The sequence below is a fragment of the Bubalus kerabau genome, chromosome 15 (assembly GCF_029407905.1).
Source record: "Bubalus kerabau isolate K-KA32 ecotype Philippines breed swamp buffalo chromosome 15, PCC_UOA_SB_1v2, whole genome shotgun sequence".
NCBI classification, from domain to species: domain Eukaryota; kingdom Metazoa; phylum Chordata; class Mammalia; order Artiodactyla; family Bovidae; genus Bubalus; species Bubalus kerabau.
The window spans coordinates 67,501,981-67,518,266 of NC_073638.1; the positions used below are offsets into that span (position 1 = coordinate 67,501,981).

The window sequence follows — 16,286 nt, forward strand, 5'->3', positions numbered from 1 at the left end:
GGGATCTTGTTAAATCACAGAATCTGATTCAGTGGGCATGCGTTGGGGCCTGAATGTCTAACAAGCTTCCAAGTGATGCCGATTCTGCTGATTCTCAGGTCTCAAGTAGCCAGGCACAAGAGTCTGACCAGGGTCTCAACCTTATCCATATTGACACTTGGGGCTGCATAGTTCTTTGTCATAGGAAGCTGTCCTGTGTGCTGTAGAATGTTTAACAGCATCCCTGACCTCTATTGGCTAGATGCTTGTGGTACCCTTCACACCTCCCCACAGTATAGCAGCCAAAGATACCTCCAGACATTGCTGAATGTCTCCCTCAGGAGGAGATGGGGGCAAGATCACCCTTGGTTCAGAACATTAGTTTTTGCTAGACCGGTGTTGTAAAGGCTGGCTGTACGTCAGGATAGCCTGGAGTTCTTCTCTTTGAAATTATGCAAAAGTACTCGTCCCAGACTTGAGTCCTGGTGCTATTGCCCTTTCATAACTGTGGGACCGGAGACAATTCCTTCTCTGGCCTCTGAACCAGAAACTCTTTACTTCTAAAATAGGGGTCATAGTGATGCCTACTTCTGAGAGTTGTTGGGGAGATCAGATGAGGTGAATGTGAAAATGAGCTTTAGAAACTAGTCATCCCTTGGTATCTGTAGGAAACTGGTGCAGGAGGTCTCTCTTTCCTGGACTGAAATCCAAGGATGCTCAAGTCTTTACACTTGGTCCTCTGTATTCGAGGGCTCAGAGCCCACAGATCCCTAAAGCTGACTCTATAAAGTGTTGTGCAGGTGTCAGTGGTGAGTGGCATACCACAGGCCTCTGAAGTTTTATTTACTGGCTTGATTATTTTTCCCAGGACTGGATTCATCTTCCTACAGGCCTCCCTGAATGACCATCACACTCTTTCCTTGTTATTCCTCTGGCCCTGGCAGGTAGGAACTATACTTGTTTTTCTGTAGTCACTCTTTAAGCCAAGGGGCATCAAACTGGAAGCCCAGGCGCCAGACTTTGGCATCAGAAATGTCCTGTTTGGTTTGAATCCTGTTTTGAGAAAAAAAAAAAAAAAAAAAAAAGATTATTTGCTCCAGTATTTAAAAATTGGGAGATTTGACATGTAAACCCGGGCTTCCAGCTTTTCTTTACGAAACAGAAAGAAGCCTGAGGGTTCTCCGTAGTCTGCTGCGGTGCCCCTGGGCCTCTGAGCCTGGGTGTGTTCTCTGCCTCCGGCCACTGCAGGCTTTGCGTTGTTTGCCATCCGTGCTTTAGGCCTTCCTGTGTTTTTCTTTAATCATGACCAAATTCCTGTTCTTTTTTCTCTTTTCTTTATTATTGATAGGACCACATCTGGCTCTTCTTCGTGCTCTGGATAGTGGGTGCTTACTGATATTTATTAAAGCGTAATATTTGGTCCCATCCTTGCCAGATTTTAAAAGGGTACCTGTTGAGCTTTAGCTATGAAAGCTTGTTTTCTTCTTCCCCAAATTTCCTTGCCACTGTCCAGTGCCCATATTCTTTAGAGAAACAGACAAGAAAGAGGAGAGCATGTATTTTTCGGGTGACCTTTCGTTTGCTTTGTAACTGGAGAAGGCGATTTAATCTTTCTGCCTCCGTCTTGTCTCAACTGTCCATCTTCAATTACATCTGTTGGTGTAATAGTGCATTTACAGCAGGACTTTTGAGTATTTCCTGTGAGCCCCTGAGCCCCTTGGGGGCAGTTACTCCATTCTTCCTTGTCCCGAACGGTTTTTTCCTACTCAGATCCTGGCACACAGCAGACCTTCTAACGTGGTTGTTACATGAACTTGAATCGAACTCATGACCTCCCTGAAATGATCAGATCCCAAGAGCCCCTTTATGCTCCTGACTCTCTTCAGCGCTCTTTGCACTTGGCCCCATGACATGGGAGAAGAGCCCTTTGCCTTCGCCTCCTTTTCTTATGAGAAAGCACTCCATCTTGTTCCCGCAACGAGAGAGTGAAGCTAATTTTTAATAAATCACACATGTTATTCTAGAGCACATTTCCCCACACTGAAATCTCTTGCTGGCTGCCAGACAGTAGCTGCTGACCGCTCTGTCACCCCTCAGGGTTTTATGTATGTTCCATGTCAGCAATGTAATTGCTGACATCATGCGTGGTCAGTCTCTGCGACCACTGGTGTCTAGACTTTTCAGTTTATCATCTGGGAGGCACTGCAGAATCACTCTGGATGGCATTTATGGGCCACACCCAAACAATTTGCACTCCAAGAAACTTGATACTTAAAGTGGGGTTTCGAGAGGAGTAAATAAGAGGTGTGGTTATTCCCCACAGTTTTGTTTGACTTGTACCACAGGAGGGGATTTTTCTGATGATTATATCGTGGTTGGCAGGCCTGGGAGATGATGCTGGAATGAAATAATTATTTCTAGATGGATCGGGGTTGTCAGTGCTCTGAGTTCTGGGGACATTTTGCCAACCTTGTGAAGCAGAGAGAAACAGGACCTTGCTTCCTGTTTGTGCCAATATTTACTCTTGCACAAATTCGGACTCCCAGACTCTTCCGTCTGCGTCTGATTTCCAGCGGAGGACTGAGAAAGTTGTCTCACTCTTCCTGTTGAACTTTTTCCATAGTCCAAACTTGACTCCTAACATTTTCTTGTTTGTGAGAATGTCTGGCTCCCACTGGTTTTTGTCTCCTACGAGTTGCAAAGGTGGGTCTTAATCCAAATAAGTGTGTCACGTCCAGCAGCCGGCGCCTTCCTCTGCTGTGCTTGTAGGTTCCACTGACCAGCAGGCAGACCTAGGACTTCGTGCCCACATGGCCTAGGTCCAGTGATGCTAAGGTGGACCCCAGTTCAAGCAGAAAGAAGGGTGTTTTTCTGGTCCCTTGTGTATACTTGGCTCAAATGGTGAAGAATCTGCCTGCAATGCGGGAGACCCAGATTCGATCCCTGGGTTGGGAAGATCCCTTGGAGAAGCGAATGGCTACCCACTCCAGTATTCTTGCCTGGAGAATCCTATGGACAGAGGAGCCTGGCGGGCTGTGATCCATGGAGTTGCAAAGAGTGGGACATGACTGACCGACTAACACTTTCACTTTCAGAAATGGAAGGGTTGTTCCACTTGCTGGCCTGGAAGTCCACATTTCATCCCAGTATTCAACCTTATTTCCTGGGCATCTCTTATGTGCATAGCACTGTGCTCATAGCAAGATACGACAGTGAGCGAGTCCAGCCAGCTCTCACACGTCTTTAAAGAACTTACGTGCTCTCAGGGCCAGTCAGGCTGTGAACGAGTAAACAAGCACAATGACTTCAGCTCTCTCGAAGGGACTATGAAGAAATAAAAACCTCCTTCCTGTAAGGGACAGAGCTCACGGGCTGCCTGAACCGGGTAAGAAGCTGTTGGCGATGGTTGAGAAGGGAAGTATGGGAGGTGGACATGTGGCAGACCTGTTGTTAAAACTTGGGGGTTCAGGTCATGGAATCAGGTGGGATTTGACTTTTGGTCCCACTTAACTAGTCTTCTGACTTTGGGCAAGTTAATTCCCAGGCTTCAGTTTCTTCCTCTGCAAAATGAAAATAATAAAAGCTGCCTCATTGGTTTAGGGCAGAAATGGACTGAGATGATAGTTGCTCACAGAGGCTCAGCATTACCCCACCATCTGGGCCAGCCTCTGATGATGGTTAGTATATTCTTACCAGCACCAACAAGAGGAAAATCGTCATGGGAAGCAAGTGATCTGGAAAATGGTCCCACTGTTCTTAAAGACATACGGGCGCCAGGTAGCTCAGATGTGGTTTCCTAGGTTGGCTCAGCAGGCTGTTTGCTATGTGTTTCTTTTAGTGAGATCTCAGGGGCTGCTGACTGGCCCTGTTTGAAGAGTGTATCTGGGTGTGTATGTAGTGTAGAGGGGAGGAGAGGGTGCTTGTGGCTCCAGTGAGGAAGCAATGATGGTGTAAGGGTGAGATCAGAGAGAGAGCTGGTTAGTTAAGAGGCTGACCAATTAGATGATACGGCAAGTGGGAGGTGACAGAAGGCTGAGGTCTGGTTCTGCGTTTGCACTGTGTCATGGTCTAATCCCCCTCCTGGTCTGTCAAAGGTGCCTGGTTATGTGGGCCTCACAGGGTAGGGGTTGAACACATGGCTGGCAATGCTGAGAGGTTACCATGGCCATCAGCAAGTCCATGGCCATCAGCACGTCTCTTACTTAACTGAGAAATCAATAGATCTTAGGAGGGAAAGTTACTTATCCAAGGCCACAGTGGCTGGGTAGTGTGGGCTTACATTATACCCTGATTAGGCTCTGGGTAAAAAGCGTGAGAAGGCTGGTGGTCATAGCTATGATGGGATAAAATAAAGGTCACAGACCCATATGCATGCTAAGTTGCTGTAGTCGAGTCCAATTTTGTGACTCTACGGACTGTAACCCACCAGGCTCCTCTGTCCTTGGGATTGTCCAGGAGAGAATACTGGAGTGGGTTGCCATTTCCTATTCCAGGGGATCTTCCTGACTGACCCATGGATCTCCTGCAGCCCCTGTATTGGCAGGCAGATTCTTTACTACTGCCCCAGCTGGGAAGGGTTATGTGAGGCCCCTAAGCTGTTAGTCCACCTGGTGAATTGGTTGCCAACTCTTCCACATTGAGTGATTTAAACATTTTAATAGGTCTGGATTTGGGTCTTCTCTTGAAAACTTCAGATCTGGGACAGCTGGGCTTTTATCCTAAGATGGCAAAATCCAGATTGGATTGGTCTGTGGGTGCCTCCTTGAACCTGGGTTGTTTCTGTCCACTCTTTGGGATGTTTTAGGCACAGCCCTTTGGGATGGTTTGTGATGCATGATGTGAAGATGGAAAGAAATTGGTTCTCCCCTTCATCTTTTCTTACCAGGGTTTATTTTCTGGCCCATGTATCCCTCCACAAAGCAGTTCCTGTTGTAGAATAAATGCTAAATAAATAAATTTGTGTTGAATGAATGAGTGGTAATTGATAGAGCACTGCCCTGGGGATCAGGAGCCCAGTTTGAATCCAACTTCTAAGAGCTGAGTGACTTTGAACAAATCGTATAAGCTATGATGTATTTGACTTTTGAGAAGGGGAGGGAAGTTGGGGGGGGGGTCACTTGTTTTTACTTATTTATTTGAAAAAGTAATACATTTTCATGTTTCAAAATTTAAAAAGTACATAAGGGTTTATAAAGAAAAGTGCTCCCCACTGTGTTCCTGCCACCCAGCTTCCTTCCTGGGGAAAACCAGGGTTACCAGTTTCTGGTCTGTCTTTTCAGAGATACTTTATGCTCAGTGAGTGAAATATGCAAATATGCTTTTTCATCTTTTTTATGTAGATGGGAGCCTAACATAAACATGATTCTATGTTTAGCTTTTCAACACGCTTCATTCAGAGCGTCCCCGGAGAGCACCCCGGTCAGTGCGTGAAGTTTGTCGACCCTTCTTTCTGAGATCCCAGCATATGGGACACCGTAGCTGACAGAGCCAGTCCTCGGTGCTGAGCATTTAGGGTCTTCCCGACCCACGGCTGTTATAAAGAAGGCTGCAGAAGAGCTCTGGTTTTAGAACCCACTCGACACGCCCAGAGTAACATCCCTAGAAGTAGCGTTGCTGTGTCCGAGGACACAACCTTCGGTCATTTTGTGTGCGTTAGTCGCTCAGTCATATGTGACCGTTTGTGACCCCGTGGACTGTATCCTGCCAGGCTCCTCCATCCATGGGATTCTCCAGGCAAGAATACTGGAGTAGGTTTCCATTCCCTTCTCCAGAGGATCTTCCCAACCCAGGGATAGAACCCGGGTCTCCTGCATTGCAGCAGATTCTTTACCATCTGAGCTACCAGGTTGTAATCTTGTCAAATTTCCCTCCCTGGCAGTTGCCCCAGACTGCACTCCATCAAGCCCCACACCATGACTGGATGTCCCATCTGGGAACCTATGGAGGCTTCGTGGAGAACAATGTTCTATAAAAATTTAATACTAGCTCCAATTAGGGGGTTTCCTACTGTGGGTGAGGCCATGATCTAAGCTGCCTCATTTAATGCTAACAACGTTGAGATAAATATCACATTCATTTGACAGATGAGGAAACAGAGATTCAGAGAGGTTGAGCCATTTATCCAGGTCACCCAGCTGATACACTGTAGAGGTTGGATTTGAACCCAGGCTTGTCGGATTTCAATACTAGGATGTTTTCATGCACTAAAGCCGTCTGTAATTTGAGGTATCAGACTCCTCAGCTGATACTTGTTTATGGTTTCTGTGTCTGCCAGCAAGACCATCACTCTCTGGCTAGTTCATTTGCTCATTCATCAAATATCTGTGGGATTCTTGCACTATACTACGCGCTGGGGATGTACTTGACCACAGAGGAGACACAGCCCCTGCCCTTATGGACCTCGTGGAAACAATAAGGAATATTTCTGTAGTGATTTATCCTGGAGTTCGCAGCCTCTGGGATCTAATGCCTGATGATCTAATAATAACAGAAATGAAGTGCACAATAAATGTAATGAACGTGAATCACCCCCAAAGCATCCCCTGGCCCCATCCATGGAAAAACTGTCTTCCACGAAACTGGTCCCTGGCGAGGAGGGTGCTCTGTGGGGTGGTGTGACCTGATCGGGGTTGGGGGTGGGCAGGTGGGGTGCTCTGTGGGGTGGTATGACCTGATCGGGGTTGGGAGTGGGCAGGTGGGGTGCTCTGTGGGGTGGTGTGACCTGATGGGGGGGGCTGGTAGGGAGGGTGCTCTGTGGGGTGGTGTGACCTGATTGGGGGCGGGGGCGGGCAGGTGGGGTGCTCTGTGGGGCGGTGTGACCTGATCGGGGGTGGGGGGGTGGGCAAGGAGGTACTCTGTGGGGCGGTGTGACCTGATCAGGGTGGGGGGGCGGGCGGGGGGGTGTTCTGTTGGGTGGTGTGACCTGATTGGGGGGGGTGGCGGAGAAGGAGTAGGACCTCTCTGAGCAAGTGAAGTTTAGGTGATAAAGGGTGTGCAGGTTTGAGCCTGGATAAGTGAGTAGGAACTATTTCACACAGAGGGCACAGCACATGCAAAGGTCCTGGGGCAGGAGAGAGCAGGTTGTAGTAGAGGAAATGAGGGAAAGCTGGTGTGCAGAGTGAAGGGAAGTGAGAATGTGAGGATGAGGTTTGGGGATTTATTCTAAGACCTGTAGGGAGCCTTTGAAAGCATTGAAGCAACAGCTCTGTGAGCATTGCAGGCACTGGTGTGTTGGGTTCTTGTTCAAAGCAGCATCTCCATTTCCTTCTCTGTAGGATGGGGAAGATGATAGCACACAGGGCTTTCAAGCATTTTTTTTAATATACTTATTTTTAATTGAAGGATAATTGCTTTACAATATTGTGTTGGTTTGTGCCACACATCATCATGTATCAGCCACAGGTATACATATGTCCCCTCCTCTTGAACCTCCCTCCCACCTCCACCCCATCCCACCCCTCTAGGTTGTCACAGAGCCCCAGTTTGAGTTCCCTGAGTCATACAGCAAATTCTCATTGGCTATCTACTTTACATATGGTGGTGTATATATTTCAATACTACTTTCTCCATTCATTCCACCCTCTCCTTCCTGCCTCTGTATGCACAAGTCTGTTCTCTATGTCTGAGTCTCCATTGCTTGCCCTGTAAACAGGTTCATTGGTACCATCTTTCTGGAGTCCGTATATATGTGTTAATATATGTTATTTGTTTTTCTTTTTCTGACTTTCTCTGCATAATGGACTCTAGGTTCATCCACCTCATTAGAACTGACTCAAATGCATTCGTTTTTATGGCTGAGTAATATTCCACTGTATATATGTACCGCAGCTTCTTTATCCGTTCATCCGTCAGTGGACATCTACGTTGTTTCTATGTCCCAGCTGTTGTAAATAGTGCTGCAATGAACGTTGGGCTACAGTGAACATGTGTCTTTTTCAGGGGCTTTCTAACATTTTGACAGTAGGAAATACTGATATATTTAGTCTCAGTAAATGTGTGATATGCACGTTTCCCCCAAATGGGTGCACTCTGATATTTTCTAATCTATATCATGAAAGATTTTGGGTCAAGTCCCCCTGAATTCATTTCAGAGGCACCAAGATAATGCATGCCAAGTGCCTGTCCTTTCTTTGCCCTCAGTGAATATGCCATCATTCTCTGTGGTCATCATGATCAAGATTGCTCTGGCCATAGTTAAGAGAATGGATGGGTGGAGTTGAATGACGGTATCTAAATCCTGAGGGTGTGGAAGGTCATTGGCTCTTCATCTCTGTGTTTGTGTCCCAGGGGAGGAGCTCCTTGCTGGGCTTCCTGCCTTCAGGGGCACCTGGGTGGGGATGAGGGGATCTATCAGATGAGCTGTCTGTCTGGTTTCCCTGGGAACGGGTTTCTCCTGTTTTCTGTTTTCTGGGCGGCCACATCAGACTGAGTACCCAGTTTTGCTTGACTTCTTTGTTATTTACCCTCAGAATGGCTTTTTCCTGGAAGCCTCAGAGTCATTATAAGCCACCCACTTCTTTAAGTTTTGCCATGATCCTACTTCCCTTTTCAGAGGGTTGGAGTCTTAGTACAATAGAATTTATTTGCATTTTCCACTAGGTATACCCCCTTCTTCTGCCCACTGGCCCATCCGTAGGCCACGCCCCCTCCCCATGCCCTGGCCCTAGAAGCCGGGAGGAGAAGGCAAGACACCACATTCTTCTCCAAGATACACATTGTGGATCCTGAGTTTCCAAAGTAACCCCGTGCAATGAGCCCGGGGAGGGGAGCAAGGCCAGTGACAGCACCCAGGAACCCTTTAACTGCCTCATGCTTCGTGAACGCAGGGCTCTGGCTTTCCAGATAACTGAAAAGCACCCAAAACTTAGCTACTTTAATCATTCTAGAAGCATATTTTCCTAAGCGTTAGCCTCATTGGTCCTTCATGAGTGAACATCTACTAAAACACCATGGTTTCTGTAACTCAGAGACTTTAGGCAAGGAGGGTTTTGTGATGTTGACAGTGATGATGTTGGTGGCTGTAGCTGGATTGTGTCCCCCTAGAATTTGTATCAGAGAAGGCAATGGCACCCCACTCCAGTACTCTTGCCTGGAGAATCCCATGGGCAGAGGAGCCTGGTAGGCTGCAGTCCATGGGGTCGGGAAGAGTCAGACACAACTGAAGTGACTTAGCAGAATTCGTATGGTGAGATCCAGCCCCTAGAACCTTAGAATGTGATTGTATTGGGTTGGCCAAAATGTTCATTCGGATTTTTCTGTAACATCTTACAGGGAAAAAAACCCAACGAGCCTTTTTAGCCAACGTAACATTTTAAGATAGGGACTTTGAAGAGGTGACTGAGTTAAAACGAGCTCATCAGAGTGGACCCTCATCCAATATGACTAGCGTCCTTATAAGAAGAGGAAGTTTGGACAGAGAGACACCGGGGATGCAGGCACACGGAGGCAAGTCCACGCGAGGACACAGGGTGGCTGTCTTCAAGGCAGGGAGAGAGGCCTCAGGAGAGAACCACCTTGCTGACACCTTGATCGTGAACTTGTAGGTCCTGAACCGTGAGAAAATAAATGTCTGTTGCTTGAACCCACCCCGTCTGTGGTATTTGGTTATAGCAGACTGAGCAGGCTAATACGGCGGTGGTGGTGGTGGTGGTAATAAAAACAAGCAGTAGGTAGCAGATATCAAGCGCTTGCTGCATACCAACCTGTTTTAAGCCTTCCTTGAATCATCTCATCCAGCCCCACACCATCACTACCACCACCAATCCTAAGTCGCCTGCTTCAGCTGGACGTGCTGACATGGAGCCTGGCTCTGGCCCCTTTGGTCTGAACCTCCACAGCACGTGGGGTGGCACCTGGGTAATTCCAGGAACCATGCCAAGCACCGCGTAGATCATCTTGCTCGTCAGCACCACAACTCTCCAGGCTCCCATGTTTGCGATGTAGACCCTGCTGTGCAGGGTGGACCAGGGACACAGTGAGTATATTCATTTGTGGTGGCTGCAGTAACAAATGCCCACAACCTTGGTTTGCTTTAAACAACAGGCGTGGGGACTTCCCTGGCTGGTCTAGTGACTAAGACTTTGACTTCCAGCTTGGGGGAGAATGGATACATGTATATGTATAGCTGAGTCCCTTTGCCACTGCCCTGAAACTATTACAACATTGTTAATTGGCTGTACCCCAGTACAAAACAGTTTTACAAAATTAACATGTAGAGTTTCAAAAAAGGCTTAGACTTCCAATGCAGGGGATGCAGGTGTGATCCCTGGTCCAGGATCTAAGATCCCACATCTTAAGCCAAAAAATCAAAACATAAAACAGAAGCAATATTGTAACACATTCAATAAAGACTTTAAAAATGGTCCACATTAAAAAAAAAAGTCTTAAAAAAAACAAACAACCAGAAATGTATTTTTTCACAGTTCTGGAGTCAGAAGTCCAGAATCAATGTATCATAGGATCATACACCCTCCAGAGACGCTAGGGGTGAATCTCGTTTTCTTTTTCACAGCAGACCGACTTCTAGCTGCATTGGGAGAATCTGTTTCTTTCCCCTTTTAGCTTCCTCTGGTGGCTGCCAGCATTCCTTGGCTTGTGGCTGTATCTCTCCTGTCTCTTCCTCTGTCTTTGCATCTTCTTTGTGTGTATCTGTGTCTCCTCCTCTGTCTCCAGTCTCCTGCAGCCCTCTTATCAGGGTACATGTATTTATGGGCCCATCTGGATAATCTACACTAAGCTACTTCTCTCCGGATCCTTGACTTAATTACATCTTTTGCCACCCGAGACAATGGTCTCAGGTTCTGAGGACTAAGAAGTGACTCCATCTTTGGGGGCCAGTTTTTCTGCCTCCTGCAGTCAATGAGTGGCAGAATGAGCGTTGATGCCAGGGTTTGCCTGATTCGAAAGCCCCTAGTGACCACTCATCCTTGAGAGCTACAGTCATTCCTGTTAATTAATGGTATGTTAACTGTTTCATTTGGGCTTCCCAGGTGGCACAATGGTAAAGAATCTTCTTGCAATGTTGGAGATGCAGAAGACATGGGTTTGATCCCTGGCTGGGGAAGATCACCTTGAGGAGGAAATAGCAACCCAATCCAATATTCTTGCCTGGAAAATTCCATGGACAGAAGATCTTGGTGGGCTACAGTCCATGGGGTCGCAAAGAGTCAGACATAACTGAGCAACTGAGCAGCAACCATTCCATTTAGGGGTACCATAGTTGATTAGGGGGGCTTCCCTGGTGGCTCAGAGGTTAAAGCGTCTGCCTGCAATGCAGGAGACCCTGGTTCAATCCCTGGGTTGAGAAGCTCCCCTGGAGAAGGAAAATGGCAACCCACTTCAGTATTATTGCCTGGAGAATCCCATGGAGAGAGGAGCCTAGTAGGCTACCGTCCACGGGGTCCCAAAGAGTTGGACACGACTGAGTGACTTCACTTTCACATAGTTGATTAACCTGTCCCCTTTGGGTGGATATTTTAGTGGTTTCCAATTTTTCATTACTGCAAAAAAACTGGCATATTTGCCAGGCTTCAGGACCATGTCACCATTTCTGTAGGGTACATTCTTAGAAGTGAAACTGCTGGGCCAAAGGGCCAGTAATTCTTAGCTTGCTTCACTCTGTGACCAACCCCCACCCCACTGCCACCCAGAAACCACGCTATGGGAAAGGAGTTGAAAGGCATCATGCCTCAGTAAATAACATCCTGAGTTACCCAAGGCCCTAATGCTCTATGACCACCATGGGGGCTCAGAGACCTGGCCTGCTCCCAAGTGGAGTATTTTGCAGATGTTTCTGAGGTCGCCGTAAGCCGGGGGAAGTGTTGCTATGCTCCCACTGCTGTCATTGCCTAGAGATTTAGAAATAACAAGTTATTTATTTAACAAGCACTTATGAAGCATTTGCTATTTGCCACGCACTCTTCCATCTAAGTGCTTTACAAATATCCTCCTTTTATCCTCATTCAACCCTGAGGTTGTCATGCTAGCTAGCTCATCTCGTGCAGGAGGCAGCTGAGCCTCAGAGAGGTCAAGAGGCTTGCCAAGGTTGCACAGATAGTAGGGGGTGGGGTGTCTAACTAAAGCAGCCCAAGCTTTCGCCTTTCATGTTTTTCTCCTTGTGCTCCCCTGGCCTGCGTCAAATGTGGTCTTAGTGTTCCTTACGTCTGTTTATCCATCTCTGGGGCATGAGGTTTAAATTTTAATATGAAATTCTGTGACTAGATGTTCCTACCTAACTTGGTAGCTTCAGTTGTGATTCTCCTGGCCAGGTCTGGTCTCCCGGCAAAGTGAGAATGGGCTGTAGGATGAGGCCAGTCGTCAGTCAGTGATCTGCCTCTTAATAGCTGTGTGCCTTCTGGCAGGTTACTTAACTTCTCTGATCGTCAGATGGGGTTTGGTGACAGCGTTTGTCATCAGGTCAGGCAGGCAGTTGGTGCCTTATGAGTTGCTAGTCTTTCTTCATTTTTATCTTCAGCAGTGCCCTTAGGCTTGAGGTTACAGGGATGAGTAAGTCTCGATCTGATTACTGTCTTCAAAGAGCCTACAGAATGGCCTAGGTGGGGGCTGGGAAACTTTCTAGATCAGGAATGAGGGAACCTGAGTTCTAGCCAGTCCCGGCTCTCTCCTACCTCGGACATCAGACTTTGCTCTGCTCCTCTAAGCCTCTGTAAGCGAGAGCCTGGCCTGGCTTCACTGGGAAGCTCCGCCTGACTTGTGAGTTTCCACCTTGCCCTGTTTAGGTCAGGACGAGCCCGGGTGTGAGGAGGCAGTGCCATGGCAGGTGGATTCAGGGTGTGTCAGCTTTTCCCTTTTAGGCCCCTCTCATCAAAGCGCCCAGCAGCTTCCTCTTGGAGCTCTGGGGAGGCCTCTTGGCTCCAGCCGGAAGTAGGCATGGTGGATGAAGACAGCTTTGGAATGTTTGGATCAGAGGGTGGCAGGTTTTGCAGGGGACGAATGAGTCAGAGACACTCCTGGCTATGTGTTACTGCACGGCTAAGGCAAGGCTGAGGACGCCGCGGTCATCGTCCTTTTGGCTGAAAGTCACCCGTAGTTAAAAGGGTTGCATATGTGGATGGGGCTGCCCATGAGGCTTGCTGGATGTGCACATGGCTTGGAGCAGGAAGCCTGGCGGGAGGCAGTAACTGAGAAGTGGGATGCGGGGCAGGAGCCCGCTCCCGGGGTCCGCTGTGTTGCCCAGCCTCCTGCAGAAGTGGTGTTTTGGCAGGAAACCAGAAGACATGAATGATGCATTCTGCTCACCTTTCTACTTCCCTGTACAGGTGCCCCTGAGTGGGAGGCAGCTCCATCACCTGGAGTTTAGGATCCTCGTAAATGGAGTTAATATCCCATAATTACACAGATGAATTGCACTTAACAGGCCCATTTAAAGAAAGGCAGTGAAACAGAGTCTCTCTTAATTGTGTGACCTTTACCAGGCAAGTTAAATCCCAAAGCCAGCTAGTTTAAGGCGTCTGAAGGGCTCCCGTGGTTTTATTACTGCATTGCCCCACTCATTTATTTGCATAGATCTTTCCACCTTCCAGGGGCACTTGTGGGGTTATTGAGACCCTCTGAAAGTGAGAAGGCCTATCATGACTTCCTCAGCATTTATTGGTAAAGTTTAGTCATCGTCGGCTCATTCTGAGAATGGGGTGAAGGGCAGGAGACTGTCAGAGAAAGTGGGACACGTTTAAAAAGTGTCAGAGGTAGGACAAGCCATTCCTTTCTTCGCTCCTGGCTTTACAAGTTCATTGTCACTGTGCCCACTGTCTACAGGGAGTGATAGCCCTGCCCGCACCCTCTGGATGGACAGTCTCAGGGCCCAGCTAGCAGCCTCAGTGCTTCGCTGACCAGGGTAGCCTGTTTCCCTGGGAGGAGGGACCTGGATTCTTCCTTCTTCTAACACCGCAGCTGGGCCTGCAAAATCTGCTCCCCCTGCCAGCTGGAAAGTTGGCATTTGTAGCTGGAATATCTTTTTCCTTCAGTGTTGTTTTTGGGGACACAGCAGAGTAAGCTGGTGAGGTGCTACTGAGAATACTTTTGGGCTAAACCCTAAAGCTTTGGAAGAAAAAAGTGACTTTGATCTTGGTGATTTCATTTTGTTCTTCCCTCTGACCAGTTCCCAAACTCACTTTGCATCGTCAGTTTGGACTTGACGCTGACTGAAGAATAAAAGACGGAAATGGCAGGTTCAAAAGTGCCCAGAAAAGAGAGAGAGACAGGTCTGAATAGAAATAGCCAATGCTTGAGAGCCTTGGGTCTACTATTTTGCTGGGCATGTCACACCATCTCATTTCCCCTCTTATCTGTCCTGTGAAGTTGGCATTGCTAGCAGCTGAGGACTCAGACTCAATCAGCCCAAAGTCACACAACTTGGGAGTGACCTTGTTAAGATTTGAACCCAGATTCACTCAAAGTCATTAACCATGGAGTCATAAAGGTTTCCAGGAGACAGTATCATTGAACCCAACCCTGCAGGGTGAGTTAGATTTAGATAAACAGAGTGGAAGAGGGAGGGGGTTCTGGGCAAGGGAAACAGGGCTGTGCTGTGCTTCGTCGCTCAGTCGTGTCCGATTCTTTGCAACCCCAAGGACTGTAGCCTGCCAGGCTTCTCTGTCCATGGGGTTTCTCCAGGCAAGAATACTGGAGTGGGTTGCCATGCCCTCCTCCAGGGGATCTCCCACATTGCAGGTGGATTCTTTACCGTCTGAGCCACAAGGGAAGCCCAAGAATACTGGAATGGGTAGCCTATCTCTTCTCCAGTGGATCTTCCCAACGCAAGAATCAAACCAGGGTCTCCTGCACTGCAGGTGGATTCTTTACTAGCTGAGCTACCAGGGAAGCCCTAAGGGAAATAGTAGATACAATCAAAAGCCTGCAGCCTCACATGGAACAGCTCCATGGAGCAGGGACCACATTCTCCATGGCCACCATGCATCCCCAATACCAGAGTGCCCAAAGCGCTGTAGGGGCTTAGTAAATGTTTGTTGCATGAGCAAATACAGGACAACTTCTCTTCCCATAGACCGTGAGCCTCCTGAGGGCAGGGACTCGGTCTTAGAAATCTTCGGATGCTACACAGCTCACATGATTAATAAATCGCTGTTGTTTATTACAAAGTTGTGTCCAGCTCTTTTGCGACCCCATGGACTGTAGCCCACCAGGCTCCTCTGTCCATGGGATTCTCCAGGCAAGAATACTGGAGTGGGTTGCCATTTCCTCCTCCAAGGGATCTTCTTGACCCAGAGTTCCAACCCACGTCTCCTGCATTAGCAGGTGGATTCTTTACCACTGAGCCACCAGGGAAGCCTGGTTAGTAAATAGTAGCTAATAAATATGTTCTGATAGAATAAATGAATGAATGGCAGGCAAGGGAGGGTGAGGAGATGAGCCTGAGGGAAGAGGCACTGATGCTTTGGGAAACACTGAGCGATGTATGTGGGCTGCTGTGGTCAGGGCATGTCATGGACCATCTTCAGTGCCTAGACAAGGAGCTCTTGTGTGCTCTATTTTTTTTTTTTTAAGCCATCTCAATGGAAAACTTGGTGGAAGCTACAGAAACTCAGTGGGGGCCCAAACTTTGATGGGTGTGCATGGGAACCACAGTCAAACATAGCTTACAATCACTTTTCTGTAGGACTGGCCTCAACCCACTGTGAGTGCCTCTCCACCTGGGGATGACCACAAGGTTATAACCAAAAGGAGGCTTGTGAACACTTGTGAATGGGACCCTGCAAGTTAGAGATAGTACTCTGGGGTCCTGGAATTTTTTTTTTTAGGGTAGTTTGGCCAGGAAGTCCCAACCAGCTTCCCCCACGATGGGGTCTGCTCAGCCCAGGTGTTTTCAAGAAAAGCTGGCCTCTCTTTTCAGGTATTGGTCAACATCGTGGTTTTGAGAACACCTGACGGCCGGAAGACAGCCCTGGGAGAAGCCCTTTGGGTGGGCAGTCGGAACCTTCTGGTCAGAGGAGAAGCCGCCCCCTCACCTGGACTTATGACCCGTGGCTTCGCCCCCAGCCTGCCCGTCGAGTTCCCCAAGATGGGCTCCTTCCGCAGGCCCAGACCACGCTTCATGAGCTCCCCGGCGCTCAGCGACCTGCCCCGCTTCCAGGCAGCCCGCCAGGCTCTGCAGCTGAGTTCCAACTCCGCTTGGAACAGGTATGGGAGGCACTGGGTGGGCGGGAAGGTGGTGGTGGGGTAGGGGTTGGGGTGCCAGGGCCAGGGGCTGGCTGAGCTTCAGCATCTCCTGAGATCACAGCTCCAGAAGGTCATGGGTATAGGGGTGACTGGCACAGTGTGCCCGTTTCCCT

The 16,286-nt window shown here is 48.3% G+C and overlaps 1 protein-coding gene across 1 annotated transcript in view; it reads left to right on the forward strand.

The window, feature by feature from the left end:
• PRR5L (proline rich 5 like) overlaps positions 1-16,286 on the forward strand; it is a 79,919-nt gene that overhangs the window by 6,977 nt on the left and 56,656 nt on the right. The window contains exon 2 of the mRNA XM_055547773.1: positions 15,848-16,134. Coding sequence (XP_055403748.1) covers positions 15,971-16,134 — 164 coding nt within the window. The 5' untranslated portion in view covers positions 15,848-15,970. The remainder of the gene's footprint in view (positions 1-15,847; positions 16,135-16,286) is intronic.